The sequence below is a fragment of the Syngnathus leptorhynchus genome, chromosome 17 (assembly GCF_054491065.1).
Source record: "Syngnathus leptorhynchus isolate UIUO chromosome 17, UIUO_Slep, whole genome shotgun sequence".
In the NCBI taxonomy this organism is placed as follows: domain Eukaryota; kingdom Metazoa; phylum Chordata; class Actinopteri; order Syngnathiformes; family Syngnathidae; genus Syngnathus; species Syngnathus leptorhynchus.
In genome coordinates this window covers 1278690-1302819 of record NC_141211.1, presented here as the reverse complement: position 1 = coordinate 1302819, position 24130 = coordinate 1278690, and the positions used below count along the sequence as shown (strand labels likewise).

Sequence of the window (24130 nt, the reverse complement as noted above, 5' to 3'; positions counted from 1 at the left end):
AAATTTGGGTTTAGGAAACAAAGGAATTTTAAATAAGGTGCAGGAACAATCACAATAATTAAAATGGTAGTGAATAGTCTGAAATACAAATGCATGCACTATCTCAATAAATAACGAATAAAACTAGGAATGTGTAGGTATAAGATTTCAGGCTGTTCCAGAGAATGAACGGACTGATTTTTTTTTTCTTTACCTTTCTTAAGACCAGACAATAATCAGTGACATCTTTTCTCTTTTATTTACCAACAAACAGCGGACAACATTGAATACTGGCACAAAAAGTCAGGAAGCAGAGTTTGTTTTTCTGGTCAACATCAGCATAACATGATCAGTAGTAGAACACACCACACAAAGCCAGGTACAATGAGATTTTTTTTTTTTTGATAGCAACAAACAAGGCAGTGTGGGTTAACCTGCACACCCACGTAATAAGGCACCCAATTTTCCAACCGTATACAACTTGCTATCATTCCAGTCAAGATTAGAGGCACAAACTGAATATTTGTCTTACATTGTGCTCATACGAGTCAGCGGCACATCTAAAAACAGAAAATAGCCTTAAAAGGATGTTGTGCAATGTAGTAATAGCAAATTGACTTCAAAGCCCGGGTTGCAATTTTCTTTCCATGGTTACTTTCACAGTAAAAACAGAAACATTTGGCTAAAACTAATAAGGCCTCTTTTCATGGTGCAATGAATTTGAAATGTTCCATTTATTCTATTGGTCCTTGTTTGTTAGCTCTCTAGGTATTTGTGAACTCTTAATTCCCCTTTGGCAATGAAAATGTCACTGTTATGAACCTAAAAAAACCAGTAGTGTTTTGAAGAAAATCAAAGTCTGTCAGTAAATGAGATGATTCTTGAACCCAGACCTAGAGTTTCACATTGCTCTACGTTAAAAATGACACGACAACACTGTTTGAACTGGCACTCTCCCTTCACTTGTTTTGCCACACCTCTGCTCATATCATATTTGACATCCATAACCCCTAACACATTTTCCCATTTCAGTTTACATTATATTTGCATTTCTTGTATAATTAATTTAAAAATATATACACAAACATTAAGGCTAAGCTAATAAATTATGTTTTTAAAAGAAAGAAAAAAAAGTTGCATTTCCAATAAAACTCAGTGCTCAACATTGCAGAGCCATGGTGGAAGGGTCCATCCACACTGCTCCCTAGCGATGGATGGCTTGAGCTCCGGCGACACCGGCTGGCTGCCGGTTAATAGCCAAGCGTCCCTTCATATCAGCTTGTCCTTTGTGGTTCAACATGAAGAGTGGGCCAAACTCCACATAAAAACTAAATAAAGGGGACATTTGCAAATTATTTTTTGAAAATACAGCAAACGGTCATATCAATGATGACTTGTGAAGGTGAACAAGCTGAAGAAAAACTTGGGGACCTTTGCCAATAATAATCAACATACCTTTACTTTTGGTCTGTACTTGAGGTAGGTTGTTCTGATTTGCAAACTGGAAAAAAACAACAACATGTGAATGGGCTTGGACATGTTTCATCACAGCGGTACTCCGAGCGAGGCGTTTACCTGAGAAGTATGTGCAGATACGAGCCCAAGCCTGTGAAGATGTGCCACCAGGCATGGAACTGCGTCACCACTCCGACACCAGGGGGCAGTCTTTGTCTACTGGCTCTACCACGCAGTAAGCAACAAGATTTCGAAAATAACTCGAGTGCAATGAGAGCGACGATACATTGCTCACATTGAAAAAAAAAAAAAAAAAGTCACCTTAACGAGTCACAGAAAATATTGTCAATGTTCCACAGAAGAAAGCCCAACAGAAATACACCCAAGGAGGTGTAACACAAAGGCCGTAACCACGGGTACACCCTACAAATGAGACAAAAGCCATATTGTTTTTTCCGGAATATTGATGAGACGTGATTTCCAATGCAAATAATCGACTCGGCCAACTTACCATGTAACAATGAAGACCGATCGCAGCACCAGACACGCGACTAAAGCGCCGTACATGACCTGAAAAAGACAAGTCATTCTGAAAAGCAGATCTATTCATCGTTAGCTCTGCTCATTGGAAGATAGAAGCTTTGGCGTTTATAGCCGTCAATGGCAGGGAAGGATGTTTATTTAAGAAGTACAAGAAAGTGAAGGCACACTCAGCCCCAAAAGCAAACAAGCAAGATCACACAAACTCACTTGGTGAAACACTGGTTCCTTCCACTGTAAATAGACCTGCAACAAAAAAAAATCCATTTTGGAAAAATGCAACAAGAGCCAACAATGTAATAATAAATACTCACCACAGTTACTGTGACGCTGAAGATCAATAATAACGCTACAGGAAACCAGCTAATACTGTTCCCTTGTTTGAAGCATTCATATCTAGAAAAAAAACACATATAAAATGGATTATTATTCCTAAAGATCTTATTTTTATCTACTGTATTAGGAATCTTTAAAAGCTGTAGCCACTTACAGACAGTAGACAAAGACACACGTGCTGTAAATCATTGGCAACTCGTCCAGCAGCTGCAAATGGCAGTCAACAAAGCATGTATTGTGTCATCGACGTCGATTTATTTATTTTTTCTTCTCAAATAAATGATTAGATTGTGCAACGCTGACCATCACTTCGACTCGCATACCTGCATCTCATAGAGCAGTGTCATGTGGAAGCACCACGAACCAACACCGACAGCTGAGTGACACAAGGAAAATGTCGCTGGAGCCTTACGATGACTTTTTAAAACACAATCATGAAAAGGACTGACCTGCAAGTCCAAGGAAAGAGAAGATGTAGCACAACTCAAGGCCATGGCGAAATGTCTGGATGGCCCCGCAAATGGGAGGAAGAATCATAATCAGGTTGCTTACAGTGTTCCCTGCAAACAAGTGCATCAAGATTATGAAGATGGTGACAGTTCAAGGACATATGACAAAACCTTGCTAGCTGAGGAAAACTTCCACAAAGTTCAAATCGTACAACTCTATCATTGTCTTTGTATGCTAAATCAATCAATAACTTTAGACTAGATTGATTTATTACAAGTGAGTCAGTGCAGTGGAGATCTAAAAAAAAATAATCATGTTTCTCCCTGGGTGCGGTGATGTGCAAACAAGACCTTATCAGTTTGAAAAGCAGAACACCTTGAGTGTTTTCTCAACGGACACATTCGACTTAGAAGTGCAGCTGACTGATCTGATACATTTATTATCTGTATCACATAACTACTTGGTTACTTTGCAATGAACCATGTAGAAGAATGGCACACATTTGATTCAAGCCAAAGGTTTGGAGTATATTCCTTATCGCTGCATTCCAGGTAGTCATTGTTACCTGAATGACCGTTACCATGCTGAAGCACAATCCCTGTGTCATCCGTATAAACAAAAGATCCAACTGACAGAAAGGGGGGGAAACCGTGTTTTTTTTTTTTTTAATCCAATTTTGGGTACCATTACTATACTTGCACACTTTGATGAGGGTGGTAGTTATTTCTATTTTTCTAGATGCGTGGTTGGGCACTAAGTGGTTGCATAATTGCCAATGGTGCATAGGTGTATCTAATAAAGTGACCAAGTGTAGTCAACAATGGATTGTTAAGAATGGGCTGTTATCAAGAAGAACATCCGAGCCAGTTCAGATCCTGCTGCTATTGTTTCTTGAGAAACCAGTTTTTTTCTTTTTGCAGGAAGGTTTTTGCTTTCTTTGTGTCATGGTCGCAGCGTGCACGTTTACCAATGAGCGGAAATGACATGTGCATTGAAATCATGGGGAATAGGAATACAGCATAAATGCACCTAGTGGAGCAAATAGAAGCAGCGCATGTTTCTGCGTGGGACGGAAACCGGACTGGTGGGAATATGCATCGCATTTCCATGACAAATTAAAAAAAAAAAACACATGCATTGTGTTGACAATGAACATATCGTGTTGTGTTACTCACAGAATTCGGCGATGTAGTATGAGACGACATAATTCTCTTCACACCAGTCGAGCGTGGAAGTGGGCCGCCCCCAGTATCCGTGCCTGTCCAACGAGGGAGCCATGATGGGAACGGGCGAGCGAGCGAGCGAGCGGCGGAGGAATTCGTGCGGCCACTAACGGATTTGTAGTCCCATCCCCGGTGCGCGTACGCGGCCTATGACAGCTGGAGATGGGAAGCAGGTCAGCGCATTGGGGCTTGTGACGTCATTGCTCGACGTCCCTCTAGTGTCATTTGACGTGTACTGCTCGCCAGTGCTATGCATACTGTACACTAGAGGTCGCCAAATCTTTTGTTTCTCATTCAAATTGAAAAGGTGCTTATGGGACATTGTGAAGACAAAAAATAATTTGAAATGTCGACAAACAAGGAAGCTTCATTATCTTTTCAAAATTCAAACTGTATTTGACAGGGCCGCATCCGGAACCATATTAGACTGGCACACTGACCTTTTTTAAAAATTGTATTCAAGTAAATTGTATTCAAAGTCATTTGACAACGTTGCACCAATGATACCGTCTTAAAGGATGACACTCCTTTTCAAATGCTTGTGGAATGGTATCAGTGTGTGACAGGAATGTACTTAACTAACTAACTATCTCTCACACACGCATGCACACACGCACACTCACACACACGCATGGAAATAAAGACAAGTCAGCATGTGGTTATAATTCATCCCTCATCTTTTCTCCCTTTGGCCTGACCATCCTGCCAATAAACAGGATGGAGTTGGTCTTCTTGTCCTTGACCAAGAAGATGAAAGGATGGTCGACATAAAAAAGTTTGGGGGACTTCAGCTTGTCAGAGCTAAATATGCTAGTGTCCATCTCATTTCCTTCCGTGGACAGTTCCATGGTGGCTGCATGGAAGATGCTGGACAGGTAGAGGTCCTTTTTCCCAGAGATGTTGGACAAGTCTGCTTTGGATTTGTTCACTGCCTCTGTCAGGCCCAACTTCTCAAGATGTTTCTAAGGAGGAATGGACAGATCATGCAGGATGAACTATTTCAAATGAAGTTGATGAGAATTACGTACCTGCAAGTTGTGACTGACTTCCATGCTAACTTTGGGCATTGACAAAGCCACTGGTGACTGCTGCAGCTTACTCAGCCAACTATCCAGCTGCTTCTTGTTGAACATTTTCTCAACTCTCTCCAGACTTTCCACTTGATGCGGCATGATAAACACCACAGTAGACTTCTTATGAGCCAGCGGCATGCTCAGAATCAACACATTATTGCTCGTGTCGTCGTAGAAGTCGTAAAAGCCTGGAAAAACAAATGATAAAATTGCGGTGAATCCAAATCCAAGCATATTTCAAATCCAGACATTTCATAAGATGCTGTTGAATTCTACCTGTGCGGTGCATCATCTCTATTGAAACAGTGTGGCTATGGGAGGCCATGAATCCACGCTTGTCAACCATCTTGGGATGGAACTGCTCATCCCAGTGAGCTTTTAAAAAAAAAAAAAAAAAAAGGAAATTCTAATATCCGTTAAACCATCCATCCATCTTCCGCTTATCTGACGTCGGGTCACGGGGCATAGCCTCCATCGAATAAGAGAAAAAAGAAAATGGTTTGGCTATTGAATTGGTTTTGATGAGGTAACCTGCACCCCAAAGTCAGCTAGGTTGGTTCCAGCGCATCCGTGACCCAAGTGAGAAGAAGCTGCATAGAAGATAAATGGATCAAATACTATGAGCAATATTTCGACTTACGTTTGAAAAACATAGCGTCGATGATCATGGCACCATCAGTCTGTTCTACAACCTTTGTGACTTCAGGGACTTTGCCATCAGTGGACTTAGCAGCCCGTTCGTTGATGGCATTCAAAACACTTTTCTTATCTTTGAAGTTCACTTTGGAGTTGTCACAATTGTAATGTTTTTTGCTGCTTTTCACAAAGGCATCCACAAATTTAACAGTGTTGGGTCCATACAGATGCTTGCTCATCTTCCAGGTGACGTTACGTGCCTCGGGGTCGCTCACCTCGCTCAGGAGCTCGGCCAAGCCGGAATGCAGCTGCTCGTTTGTCACTTTGGCTGCATTCAGAACACTTTTGACCTGAGAAGCAGTCGAGGCTTTTCCTCCAAGGGCCACCAGACCCAATGAGGAGGCCACCACCACAGGAGAAATGAGGATGTTTTCCACATTCTTCTCCTTTGCCATATCTTGGTAAAGACTGAACGCTAAGTCGGCGCTGTTGTCAGCCAACGTGGTGGCGGCTTTACTCAGGACTTTGTCGGCGGATTCGGCCGTGGCGGCCGATGCTGCTGTGGCCAGGAGGGCCAGCGCTACCAAATGTATCCACATGGCGAAAAGTCTACAAGTGAGAAGACATGAAGATGAAAGGATTAAAGGCCGAATGAATTGTAGAATATTTGAAAAATTCAATTTCACTGAAGGCACAAAATGGTGTTCATGTTTAGGAATACACAAGTCAATTAGAAAAAGCACAATTACAGCAAATGTATATTTATATATATATTGATATATTTAGAAAATAAGATCTGGGATAGTGGGTTAGACATGCAATTCAAAGATCTCTCTAGAAAAGTATTACATAACAGCCACGTAGACAGCAGCTGGGTGCATAGCCCAAACCCAGGTCAATTTAGGTCTCAGGTCTCAACTATTATTATTATTAATTTTTTATGAGCTGAGACGATTATAATCAAGAATCACATTTCTGGAAAACCATTTGAAGAGTCATACAAAGACAAAATATGTGCAAAATATTTCAAATGTAGTCAAAGTGATTGGAATCTCAAAGCTCTGACCATGCTGTGTGCTTCAACTCCATTTTCATTGTCGAATATTTCACAAATGCCACATTCAGTAGCTTACAATGGCATCACTCGTGCATATTTTAAATCTCAACTTGTGATCTCTTTCCACATGCATGCCTGGGCAATAACACCCCTCACAATACTCGATCCCCTCCCTCTATTTATACTTGTATCTTACCTTATTAGGCTTTTTCAGTAATTCCAACACTTGCTCCAAATCTGTTTCCAAACACAAGTGGGACTGTTTCAAATGTTTTTTGTTTTTTTCTGAAGTCAAATGTTGGTGAAAGAGTTGCAGGATTCCAACTCAGTTTTCAGTGAACAAAAATCCCTGCGCTGGAGTCTTGTTTCCAGGATGTCCCGCCCATGTATCCAAGGGCAGGAGGAGAAGAATCCTCCCCCCTCCACCAGGTCCTAAAACCCTCAATTGCTGGACTACAAGAGCAGTCAGACACGCTGGATTCTTTTTTGTAGGACAAAGCAATGATAACTGTCAGAGCTTCCCAAAATACAACAACAAAGACAAAATCCCCAAACAAATGTGTTCAACCAAAACATGAAGTTGACTTTATTCATGGAATGTATTCATTCCCAAGCCTCTTGAGTATGGATTCTTCCAGCTGGGAATACGAACTTTGGGAAGTGAACATTTTTTTTCCCACTGTGCCCATCCCCCCCCGACTGCAGGCGTTGTTGTGGATTTTTCAAGCAGGACATGCAGGAAGTTGCAGAAGAAGCGGATGTGTGTCCGGTAGACTGCTACTGTTCACATGCATCTTATTTCTTTGTGTTTAACTACATCAGGCCTTGCGACTAAATGTGTTTTGAAATCGTTTTCATTGACAAATTGTCCTTCAGATGATCACAGCTTTTCTAGCTGGAAAAGCCAAGGCCTTGTCGTTGCCTCTTTGTTCGCACTCACCACCCAGCTATAGCTTGCATTATTCAGCCCAGATGTGGAGGGCAAAGGTGAAGAGCCAGAACTGAAAGTGACTTATATTTACGACAATTCTTTGCAGTTGTTGCATTTTAAATTTCTGCTTTTATATTTCCAACTGAATTAAACTGGACGCACACAACAGATTTGAATGAATTACTTTGTTTTCGTTTTCCGGGGATGTAGAAAAGTTTCAAGCGCCCTCTGCTGGCTCGATTAATATTACCACTAGAGGTCCACAGAGAGCAATGAATAAATTGAGTCAATTTTGCAGTATTACTAATGCAGTTCCACATTGTTATCATTCATCAACATCATTATTATGATTATCATCATCATCATCATGCATGTTTGGGTAATTGTCTCTAATGTTAATGTGAATCATTTTGGTCTATGGTTTAACTCGCCCAAAGTCCACTAGGACAGTCTGCAGTTGACCGGCAAGCAACCCAAAAGAAGAAAAGCGTTATTACATTGCTTTAATTGACACTACTGACTTGAGTCCCACAGACCGTGAAGTGGCCCTCACTGGTGCATGTACAATGTTTGGGATTAGAAGGATCTGACGTAAAGCTAAGGGTTAATCTCTGACTCGGAATAGATCTTTTACAAGACTAGCTGACTCAACTACTCTAGCTGTTTGGTATGTAACCCCCCTACAGTGATGTTTAATGAAATAACGTCTCTGTTATTAAACATTCCATTGTGCACTTTTAACTTGGCTCACAACACAAGAAATCCCTGAATGCTCTCAGAATTTTGATACGAATTATTACCTCCGTTCAACATTCAAAAGTGACAGGAAGAACAATCTCCACCTCATTCATGAAACAGATCAGCCAATTTGTCAATACATTGACATGTTTTCTTTGACTCCAATTAAGGTTGAAATATGGGAAAATACAATCACTATATATCATATTATTTATAATCATATACTTTCCTGCGTGAAGAGACTTACAAAAGAAATAACATGGAATAAATCCTTTACCACTGAATCAAGTAAATGTTTTAATTTCAATATAATCTTATCTAACGAGAGTAAATTGTGTGCGCCATAGCTCCTCCCCCTCCCCCCCCTACGGAGGAGCGGATTAGGCGCAAATGAGAAGTGCAGTTGCGTCTGTCTCCAGAGCAACAGCTATTTCACAAAAGATTATCAGAAAACAGATGAATGCTGCCTTTCCAACTCTTTGTGTGAGCGTTTTGGGGCTCACTGGAGCAACTTTGAAATAACCACGTCATGTCAACAACACCCGAGGGCTTGAATCTGTTTTGAGGTAAGATTTGCTTCTCATTGATGGTTCTTGCTAGAATTTGAATTTTGCAATTTGGTTTTCATGATGTTTTACTCTATCAGACCTCAACATGTGCTGATGAATAGATCAGTGAGTGAAAAGAGATTAAATGCATGCATGCATTATGAAAATGAATGGCTGATGTTCTATGTACATCTTTTTAAATAAATATTTCGTTCATGACGTCATCACACGTAGATAGCAATTGAATCCAAGTATAAAATATTCTGAAAAAAAATCTGACATTGTTCTTTCAAAAGCACTAGATGCATCGGTACTCGCTAATCTAAATCCAGACATCAGTCTAGACAAAAAGTGCTATTATTGAACATCCCTAATACAATTTTTATGAAGGGGTGAATAATGAAAGACTAAAAAAAAAGTGACAGTGACAGAAATAAATGACCAGACTGATATAATAGTCTTTTTTCTCAGTCATTGATCTTCTTGAGTCTTGGTTAACAATGATTCATATTCTTCATTATTCCATCCATTCCTACTCATTTGGTTGCAAATAGTGGTGGCATTATTTACAGTTTGGAAACACTGTAATATAATTTATTATTATTATTATTATTATTATTATTATTATTATTATTACACCTTCATTTCAATTGTATCACACCCACCTTTAAATTTCACCGTGTATTTCGCTTTCCCCACTCTGAGGTTTTTACCCCAAACAAAGTCTAGTGTTGTCATCACAATCTTGTTTTGTGTTAAACAAACCTTTCCTAACATGAAGTTACAAGGTCATTTGTTTTCTATTACTCTATCTACACTTTAAATAAATACAGGCACAAATATGTCCCAAAAAAATCATTCGGTCATTTGTGTATTTTGTAAACGATGGTGGTGGTGCACCACCTTTTTGGTGTTCTTCAGGGTTCCCAGGTGTGTGTGGAATGCTAAGAAACTGGTGGTGCGTTGTGGCTAAAGGAGCATGGTGAAACACCAACCCTTACAGGTCTACGAAAAGCAAGTGCTTGTGTCCTTTGTCACTGGCATCTATGGTTGTCGTTGGAAACGCTACCAGCGCTCGCAAGACGACACCTCCAGGGTAAGAGCGGACTTTTCATATATTTGTGTTTTGCACTCAATCTGGATGACCAAGTTTCTCTTCAAATTACCTCCCAGTGTCTTACATAAGCTGGTGGAAAAGGGTGAGGTTACCAAAGCTGACAACAGGATGTGTTAAGTGGCCTATCATTGCCTCGCTCTCCTCTCACATGGAATTACCTCCTGATCCTGTTAACTATTGAGTGAGCGAGTCCTTGAGTGCTGGACAAGCCCTCCTTCATAGCATGTTTGTTTAACAAACACATTTGAAGAAGCCATACAATTGCAAATGCACAAAGCTCTTGTGTTAAATATCACTTTTCCCCCCCATGATTATTCTTCATTTTATTTGATTTTTCTTGTACTTTTTTGAATGTATTTTATGATTCTGATTTATTTATTTGACTTTCTTTTTTTACAGTGGGAATGTTTGTGGTTTATCATCTTGTGCAGCTCCTTTCTCCTGCTTCTTATTTGGGCCTACTTCTGGTTGGCGGCTCAAAATGATTTTGACGAGTTCAACTGGTGAGTCCGCTTTTTTATTTTGAAATGATCATCATGAGCGTGATCTCATTTGATTCTGTTGAAATTGCAGGTCAGTGTATAACCGCTCCGGCGAATGGAGGGATGAGACTATCCCCATCCTTGCAAGCACCACCGTGGGGTTCAGCTACGTTTCAGTCTTGGTGGTGAGAGGGCCTGAATAAACATCATAAATAAATAATAATCAACATTCATACCAAAAAAAAACCCCCAATTTTTCTTCATCAGATCTTGGCATTTTTCCACATATCCTTGGGACAACAGCTTAATCTCTACTGGCTCCACAAGGTGTAGTGAGTTCTATATAGCTTTTCTTTATTTGGAATGAGCTCATCGTTGCTTGTCCCCTTATGTCAGATGGGAGTGCTGGCTACACTTGTCACTACTATCTCTGGTGTTGTGTCTGTTGATGACATATGGGCGGATGAGTGGGACGTCCTGCTAGTGTCTCTGCAGGTTTGTTTCTACTCCAAACAAAATTCATTGGAATTGTTTATTATGGCCACAAACAGATTTTACTGTCACTTATTTTGTGTTCTTATTTTAGTTCACAGCACCATTCCTTCACATTGGCGCTCTCACAACTGTCACAGCTCTTAGCTGGCTGGTTGCCGCTTACGTTGTTCGCAGAGAAAGATCGAGTAAGCGTTGGCTTCAATTTCACCCAGACCAGAAAGTAGAAGAGCAACATGATCCTTTTTGTGTGTGGATATGTTTTTCATATCTACTCGTGTCGGATTTCAACAGTTTAACAATTCCTCCAGCCAACACATGCTAAGCCTGTTGATGAAGCATAATCCATAAAGCTCACGCCTGTGTCTTAGATTTCCAGATGATGGTGTTAATCACCTACATCATCATTCTGATGGCCCTTTATTTGGCACCGCTCACATTCTCCTGCCCCTGCGTAATGGACAGTCGCAACCTCAGGCCTCGCCCAGACGTCATCGGCCGACGAGGAGCTCCTATGGTGAGGTTTTATTTGTTTGCTCTTGTTGCCGCTGTTATCAAATAATATGTAGCGATAAATAAAATCATGAAGTAATAATAATCATGAGGTTGTCTGTTTATCTCTCAGCTGGCCCCGGAAAACACCATGGTGTCCTTCAACAGAGCCCTACAGCATGGAGCCAGCTCCCTGGAGGCTGACGTCACTTTTAGGTTATTCAACTCCCATTTGAGACATTTGCATCTTGGTCTTAAGTCTTGAGTCAGTTTTCTATCTCTAGTGCGGATGGCGTCCCATTCCTCATGCGAGATCACACCTTGAGACGAACCACCGATGTCAGTGCGGTTTTTCCCAATAGACAGCACGACGATGCCGCTTTCTTCAACTGGACAGAGTTACGTTCCCTTAACGCAGGTCGCTGGTTTCTGGAGGTAAAGGATCACACTGATACACACTAAAAAATAGCAACTCATTTCTATCTGTGTTCTTAGAGGGATCCCTACTGGACGGTAGAGACGTTAACCGGGAGGGATCGCAGCAGAATAGTCAACCAGACGGTTTGCAGTTTGCTGGAAATGCTTCGTCTGGCACTCAGAGCCAACGGCTCGGCGCTTCTCAACGTCCGAAGGCCCCCCGCGGGCCACCCTCGCTCTCGGAGTTGGTTCACGGACACAATGTGGGCTGTGCAGAAAGCTGGCATTTCCCACAAGAGGGTGAGGACTGGAAATAATCTTAACATCATACGGCTGGTGTGGGGCCGCCATATTGATTTCGTAATCATTCAAAATGACGTGAACGTAAATAAAAATGGATTCCATCTGATGAGGCACTTTCTGTCTGACGTGTGTTTTTGCCAGGTGACATGGACCCCTGACACGGACAAGGGGAGGCTTCGGGGCTTCCGGCAGACCTCAAATGAGAAGCTGTCAGTGGCAGAGATAAGGCAAAGGGGCATTACAAGCCTGACACTTCACTACAGCAAGGCCAGCCACAAAGAGTTACAGTAAGGAATGAACTTTAGAATGAATAAACAATTGGCAAGAATCCAAATGGTCAAATGACTGAACTTGCAGGGAGTATCTGGCCAACAACGTGAGCGTGACCGTCTTCCCAGTGAACCAGCCGTGGCTGTACTCGCTTCTGTGGTGTAGCGGGGTGCCTTCCGTCTCCTCTGATGCCCCCCAAGTCCTCCGAAAGGTGCCTTACCCCATCTGGCTCATGGTAAACAACTCTCATGGCTGCCATTGCAACAAGGTCACACACTGACATATTTGTTGAGAGCCTTCTCTAGTGATATTGTCTGGTAAGCGCTTAATTATTATTTTTTTGCTCCCCCTTTCAGAGTCAGAATGCTTACCGCTTCATCTGGATCGCCTCAGATCTTCTCTCACTTGCTGTGGTCATAATCATTTTCAGTTTTCAGAAGTAAGTACGCATTGTGCGGGGGACGTTAATACTGTTTATGGTTTTAGCAATCATGTCAAATTATTTGTTATTGTTTCTGACTCCACCGACCTTATTTCACTTTACAAAAGAAGACTCTACTGCTTTAAAAGCTTCACTACCCCTCTTTTATCTTGTCAATGTTTTTATGTTTCACCTCTACGCTCTCACCTCTTTCCCCCCTGTCCTCTTTCTTTCTGTCTGTCTGTCTTTCTCCTCTGATGCCCTTATTTTGTGTGATCTGCATGCAACCTTCCTCCGCTGCCCCCTGGCATCTGTCAGCTATCATATGATCAGGTAACGGCTCCAGCTGCCTTGCCCTGTCTTTGTTTCTTTCTCCTTGTTTGTCCTCCTTTCACCAGAGTTTGACCTCTTATGCACATACGACAATTTTGTGCGCATCAGATGCGTGCTTGTAATATATGTGTTGTTGAAACATCGAACAGGTGGAGGATGAGTGGGATGCAGAACTGTAACCCCGAGCAGATCATGCTGAGCGCTGTGCCGCTTCGATCTAATCGGGATGTCAACATCATGAAGGAGAAGCTCATTGTTTCAGGTAGTACAGCTATAGAGTGAATCTGGTTTTTTTTTGTTATTAAAATTAATGTATATCTGTCTTTCAGAACTCAACAATGGGCTAACAAGTACAGAGGAGCTGTCGTTGTATCCCGAGAATGGCAATGCGAGATACTCTCACGGAAACTCATTTCACACGGAACAAATGGGATGCTAGATGACTATTGTAGTGTTTTCTATTATAGTCCAGGTGTCTCTAATACACGTTGGGTATATTGCACTTGTTGGAATAACATTTCCAAATTGTTAGGATGCATACATGCAAGCAAAGCTATTGTTTTGAAATAGTTTTTTTTTTAAAAAGTATTTTTAAGGTTGAATGTATTTTCTTTTTCAATATATTCTGTGTTTAAAAAGTGGACTGTGTATTGTTATCTATGTATGATACATTGATGTAAATAGAACATATTTTAAATATTCTTCCATTATGAAAGACTTTCCAGTGTGGTGTTTTTTTTGCTTTTAGGAAATGTATAAATAGAATATTGAGGGTATGCTTTGAATTGTCAGTATCAGATGATATTACTGCCTCTTTTCTGCCATACCACAATGTTTGAAAGATATTGAATAGTGACATCTTTCACGTGGATGCCTTGAAACCGATATGGGTTCAATATTAAGGAAGAGTTTTTGTCATTGTTATTATAATAATAATTAGGATTTGCATTTTCACCTGTTTTGCCACTTTGAGCAGCGAAGGTGTTAATAAAAGCGATGACGTGCACTGGAAGTTGTTCAGCCTGTTCTTTTGACATATCCACAAATCCACTTTTTTTTTTAGCTTTTAAATAAACTTTATACTTTTATAATCTGTTTGGGGGATATTTTGACTGCATTGAGTTTTATCCGTTTTGCATTTTTGTCCTTGGGGCGGCACTAGCAATCAAGGTAAAATGGGTGCAGCCAAACGGTTTCTCCAATCCGCCATCTTTATTACCCGGAGCGAAGATTTTGCCGAGAGACTTGGTTTCATGGAGGGTTTACTTCCTTCAATCTATGGAAACGTCGGACACAGAAAAGCGGTAAACTTGAGATGACACCCAAATTATAAACCGTCTTTGACATTATTGTGTGTCTATGATGCCCTCGCTTCGCAGCAGTCTTTCTGCGCTTTCTATTTTGACTCCGTGTGGATGTATTTTGAGTTGTTGTATCAGATGAATTGAACTTTGACTGCATTCTGATGTCATTCGGTCATTTTTTTCTGATATTTTTTCCAATAATTGATCATGACATAAAATACATAAAATATTTTATTTGTGCAAACATAAATGTTACATTGTTGGGGTTGGGAGTCAAAGCTCAACATGAGCATGGCCCTGTACAATGTTTCTAATTACGTTAATGCAAGTAAATCTAAACATTGGTTGGGGCCACTAGATCTCATTTGACGAAGCTGTCATGTGAACAGGTTCGCAAGGAAATTGAAGCTCTGTGTCCTCTCGGCTGATGTCAGTGCTGTCAGAGGTCATGTGGCAGCCTGAGTCTCTCAGGCAGGCATTTGTGTCTCCTTTGGTGTTCTCGCTGGTGGTCTTGGCCTCTTGATTGGGTTCCTTCTCCAAGTGACAATTAGCTGTGGTGAAGAGCGTTGCATAGGTGAGCAAGTCTTTTTTTTGTTTTGTTTATTAAGCCTGTCGCTTTCATATTCAGAGGTGTTATGGTTTCGAGTGGACTAAGTTGTTAGCCTTAAAATTGCATTTAAAAATAGCAAAGAATTTGTATGGTGTCAACATTCCAAAACGAGGTCAAAGCATTTGATTGAAACGGAATGAAGTCCTTTTTCTTTTCCTGACTACTCACTGTGACGCAGTTGTTGCAAGGACTGGACAGCAGCGAGCAGACGATGCCTGTGCTCCGGATCCGTCACTTTCAGTTTTGTCAGGTGATGCTCCTTCAGCCTCATTAAGTCATCTACAGTTTGATAGCCATTCTGCTGCAGAGAAGTGGAATATTCCTGCCGATACAAGTGCATACAATTCTAGTCAGCAAAGTACTCAGTGATATCAAATGTTTTGGGCATTAAAAAAAAAATTAAAGTAAACCTCCAAACTGAGGCGCCTCAACACTTCATGGATAGTCGATCGAGATTGTTGTCTTGCTTTGTGTGTCTCGGGAACTTCCTCCGTTAACTCGTCCACGTAGATGAATTTAAAGGTGCCTATTTTGTTGTTCAGCATGCCAGTCCATATTCCCACGGGGCGCTTGTGGATGATGTCAATCACGTCACCAACCTGAATCACAAGTTATTCATAGTGTGGACATTCAATTGGGAAGATTGACATTTTGATTACAATCATTGATTTATTCGATACCTATCATAATGTTTATTCTGTAATTGTACATTGATTTATCATATCGCACTGCAATAGTATAATCAAATATTTTCTTCCTATGATTATATTTATAATAGCTACTGTTTATTGATGAATATTTCTTCACTTGTTTGAGTTGAATACCTTGAGTTTGAGGGATTCTGTGTCATATGGACTCGGCATAAACTCTGTATGGACTCTGGCTCGACTGCAGAATTGTCTTGTGCAAACGAGCTCATCCTCCAGCCGGAGACTGTCTCTGTTACTGGAACAATCACTTGTGACTCCACCTGAAATGGGAAATTACAATCAAATGATCAAGTGGGATTTAGATTAAGAAGAAAAAAAATTGCAGTTGGCCAGTGATTCCAATTGGACTGATTTTTCTTGTATTCTTACTTGAAGAACTTTGTCTACTATAGAGGCTTTCCATTGAATTACTGGAGAGCTTGCATCCTTCAGCGAGTATCCTTCCGACACCAGATTCTCTCTTCTTCGATTCTGCTTTTGGGGTGTCGACACGCTGCAATGAAAAGAAACTTTTTCTTTATCGCCAAGATTCTCGTTTTTTTCCGGTCGTGGCAGTCAGATAAAATAGATGGATGGATGGATTTGTGGACGTACGATGCCAGCTGTAAGTTCTTTCTCCGCTGTGGTGTCAGCCCGTGGTGGGTCCTCAGTCTGGCTCTGGCTTTGTTTGGATCCATTCTTTTCCAGCTTTTCCAAACAAACGGTAAAAGAGAGCTCATGGTCACAATGCACACTTTCAGGATGGGTAGGTAAAGTAAACACTTACTTACCAAAGAGCGCGTCTCATGTGATTTCATCAAGGTCGACAGCGCCGTCCGGGTGTGAAAATCTCCAAATTTGATCAACTGTAGAGGAAGTGGGAGATTAAATGCTATGACAGATGGACCACAGCTGCCCAAATGATGTATTCCTTGGCATTTGTTTCTTTTTTTTTCATTTCTGTTCTGAATCTAGGTCAACCTCCAAAAACCATCCAGTCTTTAGATTAAAAGGGTTACTTTAGTTCAAACTTCAAATATATCCATCTTATAATCATATTTTGTACAATGTGATCTATCTAATCTATATATAAAAGCCATTTATAGCCTGTTACATACCTGTAAGAGAGAGTTGAACATCATCTAATGTACACAATAGCATGAAATCTTACTTTGTCTTGTGTGGGTTGAATATCTATGGTTGAATGTGCAATTGTGGCTGATGAAAGTTCCAATTCTTTTCTGTCCAGTTCCCGAATCAGACTTTCAAAGCGTTCCCATTCCGTTGCCTGAGGAGGCAACAAGTTGCCAGCGCAAAGCCACGGCGCCTCGTGTCCAGGTCGGTGGCACGTAGGATGGAAAGGCGAACAGGCCTGAGAACAGTCAGATGGCTTCCAAGCACATTTAGTCCTTAAATCCTCATTGGGGTTTTTTACTTCTTCTTGCTGAGACTTTTTCTCAGTCCGTTTTCCGAGGCCGATGCAGGTCAACACCGGGTTGCTGTTACTTAACGCGTGTGATGAATTATCTGGCAACAAGTCGATTTGTATTAGAACAACAATAATGCTGTCCCAATACGGATTAGAAAAGTCAAATACTCACTGCTCTTATTAGGCCGGTTCTTTCCTTTTCCAGAAGCATCCTGATTTCTTTTTTTGGCTTGCACCAAATCATGAAATATCTTCAATCTTCTTGCTGTGCAAGTCAGCGCTCCATCTTTCTCTTCTGCACTTTTCCCACTCTGGAATATCATAGGGTTCACACTTGAGTGAGCATGACATGAAGACTAGTGTTGTCATTTTTCTTCAAGACTATTGGCCATGTGAAAAGAGTTAGGTGCGGGGTCCTTTAAAGAAGATTAAAAGAGATTAAAGAGAAGACTGAATCTGATTTGGCAGACAGTACCTTCACTCGCATGCTTGCCCTGCCTTCAGTTGTTTTCAAACATCAGGAGATTAAAGAAGTCAAAGTAACATTTGCGGGAGCGTCTTTTCACTACTCGGACACGTAGAGGACAAACATCACGTGCGAGCACACGTGCGCTGGGACGGACGGACGGACGGGCATTGCTACCTGCAGGCCTGGCATCATGTGAGCAAAGGATTACGCAAAGCTAAACTGCTCAGCCAGGTGAAGAATTCCAATGAGTTGTCTTTGAGTGACATTACAAAATGGGACTTTTAACGTCTCTCTGAAAATAAAAAATTGAGTGGAATCCTTTTTTGACCTGAATTGGTAGAGTATCTTTCGCCTTTCCAGACTTCAGCTCCTTTGTTGGATCTTCATCGCTGCTTTGACGGCTGACTTTTGATGTCCATGTAAAGATCAGGAAGGAACTCATTTAGACAGTGTGTGTGTGTGTGTGTGTGTGTGTGTGTGTGTGTGTGTGTGTGTGTGTGTGTGTGTGTGTGTGTGTGTGTGTGTGTGTGTGTGTGTGTGTGTGTGTGTGTGTGTGTGTGTGTGTGTGTGTGTGTGTGTGTGTGTGTGTGTGTGTGTGTGTGTGTGTGTGTGTGTGTGTGTGTGTGTGTGTGTGTGTGTGTGTGTGTGTGTGTGTGTGTGTGTGTGTGTGTGTGTGTGTGTGTGTGTGTGTGTGTGTGTGTGTGTGTGTGTGTGTGTGTGTGTGTGTGTGTGTGTGTGTGTGTGTGTGTGTGTGTGTGTGTGTGTGTGTGTGTGTGTGTGTGTGTGTGTGTGTGTGTGTGTGTGTGTGTGTGTGTGTGTGTGTGTGTGTGTGTGTGTGTGTGTGTGTGTGTGTGTGTGTGTGTGTGTGTGTGTGTGTAATCAATCTCTTAATGGCTGTACTCAAAGCTGATGTCATTTCAATAAATCTTCACCTACCTGTCCTTAGTTCTGTCTCCTGATCATGAACATCATTTCCGAGACCCGATGCTGTCCAACAAGTATAATCAGTTTCTGTAAGAGAAAACACCGTTTACCAAAACTCTTTATGCAACATGTGATTCAAAAGATAAACATTATTAAAGAGAGTAAATACTTTCCACTAACCTGATGTTTCGTTTTCGATTGCTGAAGTTGGGATACAGGACCTGCAAAAATATTCAGAGAAAAAGTTGGATAATAGTTGACTTAGCTCCGCTGGCTTGCCCTAATAAAAAGATGCACATACCTTCTATTGTTTCTTTTTAATCGTACATTATTTAATGTTTGGACCTTGGGGGGAAAAAACCCAAATGAAGTTCAAATATAAAAAAAGAATGAATTGTTTCAATAATGCCTGCTACTATCTGGTCTGGATCAACGTGGATTTTTTTTTTTTTTTTTTTTTTAGATATTTTTAACGTGAAGTAAATCTGCCCTTATTATGCAATAGCGCAGTTTGACTGATTTGTGAGTGGTGTGATCAACTTACATAACTAATGTTTGGATCTGAGCCAGTCCATTGAGCTCTACGCCTTAGAAGAGGGCTGCACTGGTACTTGGGTAACGCGTCACTCAGTGATGAATCGTGGGCTGCTTCATAGATGCTCTCTGAGGAGCCATCCTGAAGACAAACCAAAAACAGTCAGTATTCATTATTGTTATTATTATGAATCATAGCACTTAATGTAAAGACAAAAAATACACTAGTTTAAATCGGCAAGTGGTCATAATATTGTAGCTAGTCTTTGTTTTTGGATTAATCTTACGAAACAGCATACAAGAGAGATTCGTGTCAACAATAGGTTTGCAGCTCCTCTTTATCGCTACAAGGATTATCTTTTGAGTATTACAATATATATTTGTTCTGCAAAGGGTGATTCTTACCAGAGTGAAGCAAAACAGATTCATGATTCATCAATCGCTGTGGCCGAGACAGTCAAGCCAAGTGGAGCAAAAAGAAAAATGTCTGACTACTTTCACACATCTCAGTGATGTAAAGGCTCACACATGCTCACCCACCCCATGCTGCCTGCAGCCCCATAGCCTAATCCCAGTTTAAAATCCCTCCCTAATCCAATAGATGCAGTGAGTCCAACACAGTCCGGGCCACCCGTTGCAACAAAACAATCAACAAGCGGCCTTTTTGTCTGAAATGATTACAATCAAGGACTCCTAGCGGTCAAAGTTTCTTGCATTGTTTTTCCAATAAAGTTAAATGTAATCCACTGTGCTTTTTGTCTCTAAAGGTTTAAATATTACAATTAGTAAAAGAAAAGAAATGGTGGGATATAAGACCTTGGAGATGTGGGTGATTGTAGACTTTACAATTGAACAAGATGAAAAAAATCATCCAACAATATGGCATTTTCTATTTCAGGTGGATTTGGGCATTTGTAAATCTTCCAGAAGATGGCAGTGTCCTCCCCTTTGAATTTCCACCACTGCCCTCACTGTTGACTACCTCTGATTGAATTGAGATCAATTCTTGCTTTTGTCTCTCTCTTGAGATAATACAGGTAACAAAGTCGAATCTGTTAACTTCATCTCTCGAGGCTCCGAATGGGTTTATTTCCATTCTATAAAGATTTGCTCTTTTTTCTCCTCTTGCACCTTTTACTGCTTTGAGTGTTGGTAAGAATGGCCGCCGTGGGATCTTGCTGTATATTACTTGCATAAATTTTATTCAGTACATTCTTGCACCTTAATTAAAGACTCTAATTCCTTTTTGACAGTACGAATGAAATATGCTCCATCATGTAATACGCCCTTCACTGCACAAAATGACAATATTACATCTCTGCCTATACCTGCTGTGGTCACAGTTTGACCTCTAGTTTGAGTTCAAATTCCGCCATGTTTTTCATAGAGGAGCTGGAGGCAACACCTTTGACCCTGCGTCCAAGCTCTAGTTTATCCTGGCATTCCTGCGTTGACCTCTGACTCGGTGATGTACAGAATCTCAAGCCGGAGGTGGTGACCCGTTGACCTTTCTTGCAACCTTTTGAACTTTTGACAACCTCTCGTCCCAGTCAAAAAGTGAAACGGTCCGTCCCCTCGGAATACAGTAAACGACCCGCCGAAGGTATGCGTGTACGGTGACCCCGCTGACCTTTCATTAGTGCTTCCTTTTATTACGCCGGTGCCTCTTTGCCTCGTCAGCACAAGGGGGATGGTGAATGAGAAAGAGCCGTGGCAAGGCAGAGAGCGAGAGAAAGTGATAGGAGTGCACAAGACGGAGCCAAGGAAAGACAGATTGGCAGCATCTGCTGTGTTGACTAAAATGTCACCTTTAAATGGCTTCCCTCTCCTTGATGCTGGACCTCCCTATCTGATCTCCATTCTCCTTGGGAGTTGAAGTTGCCATGAGTGATGAAGGACACAACACGGAGCTTATATAAATAGGGCTCCGGTTCAAGATAAGCTTAGAGTCCAAAAGAAATACTATTTTTCATACCTCCCACGGCTCGACGCCATTTGAATGTTAAGTCAAAGGTCGGCGTGTCATGTATGACTAAGATAATTGGATTTTGTGCTGCGCTGACATTGAGAGCTGTTATGACCTATATCATACAAATACTATTTCCCAGAGCATTCTGGACATGAATATCTCTTCTCAGCCTGGGTATGATACATATGGCTCTCCTCCCTTTTTGAAATAGTGGGAAAATGATTGGAGTAATCATTTTAAAATGAGCCTGAAGTGATTCACACTTGTGGCTGGAAATGGAAAGAAAAAGTCGTGTTCGTATTCAAAGTAGATCTCAAATGTTAAGCGTACCCAATCAGGGTAACAATTGCAGACTGTGAATGTCTTGTAAAAAAAAAAAAAAAAAAAAAAAAACTAAATATAGACCAAGCATCATTGTGGCTTTTATATTTAAAATCCACCCAGCTAAATCACCCCTTAAGCAAACAAGCCACTTTTATGTCTGGTAAAATCTTGGGCGGGGGGGGGGCTCATCAGGATTTTCAGGACTAGGTTAGATCAGGCTGACATTGGCACCATGTGTTGGCACAGCAGTGTCATTCTTCAAGCCACTTCTATCCTAAATGTCACTCTCACAAAGCCATCTTCCAGTCATGTGTCCCAGGGGCCATATTCACCCTTCAACCATGAGGTTGGAGTCATGTCACAAAGAGGACGTGACACCAGGGCCAGTCAATTGCCTAGGGCACGGAACTGAAGAAGGCCCTCCAGAGATAGCTGACATTGGTCCATATCAACGACCAAACAAACAATGACGCTGCTTTAGATGTTGCTCTGACAACAACTCGGGAATCTATTGCCGTTTGATAGCAACTTTAAAGCCCCAGGGTCGGATGGAAAAGTCACAAAATAATTCAACATAAAAGATAGAAATAAAACCAAAATAATGAAACAGAACATTGAAATGAAATGTTCATTGACAAAATCCAGCCTTAAGTAAGCTTAAGTCCACTGTCTTTATTTTTGGTTTGGCTTGCATAGTTCTTCTTGTCTGCCCCCCGCCAAGGGATGTGGAAACCTTTTCCCCAACTCTCTGTTTACTCCTCTTCAAACTAATCTATTGTGTCACTGTAGGTCGTTAAACTTATAGACACACTGAGAAATGTAACGAGGCTGGCTCAGCGGATGTGCGATTGCGGCTAGATTGTCAGAGACTTTTTGGTCACTGCTTCTACTCTTAGCCCTAAATGGCCTTTGCTCCATCGTGACCCAGAGTTCACCAGCTATGCTTTCAACCTGGCCAACATCTGATGCTCAATCATTTGGGAGTTTGCAAAATGAATGGAAACAAAATCTCAAGTCAAATAAGTGCGACACTTATCCAGGCATAAAAATGGCTTCAATGTGTCTATGGGCAGAAGATTTCCTCTTTTACAAGGTTTTGGTTTCACTTGAACAACAAGATGTGCTTTTCAGCAGCTGCATAAGCAAACATCAAAGACCCAAATAATGAAATGCTTCCTTTGCATCTAAAGATAGAATAGGATAAAAGTCTTGTCAAAAACATCAAATGGATAATACGTTTGTGACCTAGTTCCATCCCTTAGTATGCTCCATTGTTCTGGATAATGTCAATTAAAAAAATCCCCGCATAGCCATATAAATCTCTACAAAGCCCCTGTCACTGACAAAGGGGTTTGTCATTGTCAGGCAGGCGCTGTGGAAAAAAAGTAGGACTTATGTACAACAACCTACACATTCCAAATGAAAGTAACTGTCACTTATCACCAACATAATCCCACTTATACTTCTGAGAATCCAAACGTGAAACATTGGTGCCATTTTTACCATTTCCACGGGGCCACCACTGCTCTTATGGATGAGATACATATCATCTGTCAAGTGTTTGGAAGGTGAAGGTGAAGTGTATACAGAGGTCTCAGGGGGCAGGTGATATGCCACAAAGATAGCCCCTGACATCTTCCTCAAAGCTCTTTCAGACAACAAATAGCAGTTGTGCCTCCTGTCAGCCCGCGGGCCAACTGGGGGTCATGCATGACACTCTGCGCCTTGGCAGCACAAGCCCCCCCCCCCCTTCTTCCCCGTCCGGCGCCCCGTCACGAGAGGGACGAAAAATCCTTCTTTCCTTAAGGTGCAACGAAAGGTCAGGAGTGTGTGCGCGAGACTCATCACGTGGCCTACCTTGACATCATCGGGGAGCCGAGCTGCGGGGAAGACGGGATGAGGGGAACGAACAGGTGGAGGGATGGTGAGTCGTGGCAGATAGGTGACGGGAGTAATGAGTCGCTAAAAGCCCCACAGAATGACAGGGTCACGGTGGGAGGGGGAGGCGGAGCCACATGCGGGTTGAGGTAATGGACTATAGGGACCGAGCCTGTTTGTCCTGATGCTTGCGTTGCGGATGTTTGATACACATTTGAGGCATACTTCCTGAACGTGCCCTGTTTCTTCCGCAACACTTGGCTCCTTCCCAGTGGACGACGTGATCACTCTCTGTACTCTCTTTTGTTTCTTCCAAATCCTTTGGTAGTGCATTGAACACCCCCGACCGGATGAGAAAAATAAAGTCAAAGAAAGTTTTGCTGGCAAGTAGTTTGTCCCTGCACTTACATCGTTGTTCTCGATCCATCGAGTTTCGCTACTCAATTGAACATTCATTTTGGACAATGTGAATGGGATCTGCTCACAATTATTCCATCACACTGCCTCATATTTGTATTTCCATTCGTCGTTTAAAACCATTTTAATTGATATTATTTACAATATATTGGTGTTATTTTCTGATAATTTTCTGATTTCCTCTCTCTGCAGTGTTTTTGCCGCCCAAGAAGGCAAAACTGTATCAAAAGGCGTATCAGATAGCACTAGCTTATGGGACATTTGAATTCCGGAGGTGTCTGCCACTTCAT

At 41.5% G+C, this 24130-nt stretch overlaps 4 protein-coding genes across 4 annotated transcripts; 1 reads left to right on the top strand and 3 right to left on the bottom strand.

The window, feature by feature from the left end:
- Positions 1–201: 201 nt before the first annotated feature.
- On the bottom strand, positions 202–4132 carry acer3 (alkaline ceramidase 3). Its single transcript, XM_085936098.1, has 11 exons — positions 3936–4132; positions 2760–2870; positions 2634–2686; positions 2465–2517; positions 2289–2370; positions 2185–2220; positions 1946–2004; positions 1756–1857; positions 1555–1659; positions 1435–1480; positions 202–1307 (listed from the first exon to the last, which is right to left on the bottom strand). The coding sequence occupies exons 1-11, from the start codon at positions 4036–4038 to the stop codon at positions 1254–1256; spliced, it is 804 nt and encodes a 267-aa protein (XP_085792224.1). The 5' UTR covers positions 4039–4132; the 3' UTR covers positions 202–1253.
- Positions 4133–4276: 144 nt separating this feature from the next.
- Positions 4277–7091, bottom strand: LOC147042879 (serpin H1-like). The gene is made up of 5 exons (XM_085936095.1): positions 6946–7091; positions 5697–6301; positions 5333–5431; positions 5012–5244; positions 4277–4945 (listed from the first exon to the last, which is right to left on the bottom strand). The coding sequence occupies exons 2-5, from the start codon at positions 6289–6291 to the stop codon at positions 4643–4645; spliced, it is 1230 nt and encodes a 409-aa protein (XP_085792221.1). The 5' UTR covers positions 6292–6301; positions 6946–7091; the 3' UTR covers positions 4277–4642.
- Positions 7092–8813: 1722 nt separating this feature from the next.
- gdpd5a (glycerophosphodiester phosphodiesterase domain containing 5a) lies at positions 8814–14299 on the top strand. The gene is made up of 16 exons (XM_085936725.1): positions 8814–8984; positions 9888–10062; positions 10483–10586; positions 10657–10750; positions 10833–10892; positions 10962–11060; positions 11152–11245; positions 11429–11574; positions 11683–11765; positions 11834–11984; positions 12045–12266; positions 12411–12556; positions 12627–12774; positions 12896–12978; positions 13443–13555; positions 13623–14299. Exons 2-16 carry the CDS (start codon positions 9946–9948, stop codon positions 13730–13732), a joined length of 1770 nt encoding a protein of 589 aa, XP_085792851.1. The 5' UTR covers positions 8814–8984; positions 9888–9945; the 3' UTR covers positions 13733–14299.
- A 563-nt stretch (positions 14300–14862) lies between these two features.
- On the bottom strand, positions 14863–23879 carry samsn1b (SAM domain, SH3 domain and nuclear localisation signals 1b). Its single transcript, XM_085936614.1, has 16 exons — positions 23832–23879; positions 23403–23507; positions 19263–19394; positions 19020–19063; positions 18899–18939; positions 18731–18805; positions 18123–18199; positions 17498–17636; positions 17068–17423; positions 16688–16762; positions 16512–16604; positions 16287–16410; positions 16032–16177; positions 15618–15806; positions 15376–15529; positions 14863–15148 (listed from the first exon to the last, which is right to left on the bottom strand). Exons 1-16 carry the CDS (start codon positions 23877–23879, stop codon positions 14952–14954), a joined length of 1995 nt encoding a protein of 664 aa, XP_085792740.1. The 3' UTR covers positions 14863–14951.
- Between the last annotated feature and the right edge of the window lie 251 nt (positions 23880–24130).

Excerpts from the sequence above, each read along its gene's own strand:
- LOC147042879 (XM_085936095.1), bottom strand. The coding sequence starts at position 6,291 with ATGTGGATACATTTGGTAGCGCTGGCCCTCCTGGCCACAGCAGCATCG. Across the intron at positions 5,432-5,696 it reads CGACGCTATGTTTTTCAAAC|CTCACTGGGATGAGCAGTTC; the intron begins GTAAGTCGAAAT and ends TTTTTTTAAAAG. Across the intron at positions 4,946-5,011 it reads AAGTCAGTCACAACTTGCAG|AAACATCTTGAGAAGTTGGG; the intron begins GTACGTAATTCT and ends ATTCCTCCTTAG.
- gdpd5a (XM_085936725.1), top strand. The coding sequence starts at position 9,946 with ATGGTGAAACACCAACCCTTACAGGTCTACGAAAAGCAAGTGCTTGTG. Across the intron at positions 10,751-10,832 it reads GCTACGTTTCAGTCTTGGTG|ATCTTGGCATTTTTCCACAT; the intron begins GTGAGAGGGCCT and ends TTTCTTCATCAG. Across the intron at positions 11,985-12,044 it reads CAGGTCGCTGGTTTCTGGAG|AGGGATCCCTACTGGACGGT; the intron begins GTAAAGGATCAC and ends CTGTGTTCTTAG.
- samsn1b (XM_085936614.1), bottom strand. The coding sequence starts at position 23,879 with ATGAATGTTCAATTGAGTAGCGAAACTCGATGGATCGAGAACAACGAT. Across the intron at positions 23,508-23,831 it reads GATGGATCGAGAACAACGAT|CGACTCATTACTCCCGTCAC; the intron begins GTAAGTGCAGGG and ends TGGGGCTTTTAG. Across the intron at positions 17,424-17,497 it reads GAACCGGCCTAATAAGAGCA|ATAATTCATCACACGCGTTA; the intron begins GTGAGTATTTGA and ends ACTTGTTGCCAG.
- acer3 (XM_085936098.1), bottom strand. The coding sequence starts at position 4,038 with ATGGCTCCCTCGTTGGACAGGCACGGATACTGGGGGCGGCCCACTTCC. Across the intron at positions 2,871-3,935 it reads ATACTACATCGCCGAATTCT|GGAACACTGTAAGCAACCTG; the intron begins GTGAGTAACACA and ends ACTTGTTTGCAG. Across the intron at positions 1,308-1,434 it reads AGTACAGACCAAAAGTAAAG|TTTTTATGTGGAGTTTGGCC; the intron begins GTATGTTGATTA and ends CCCTTTATTTAG.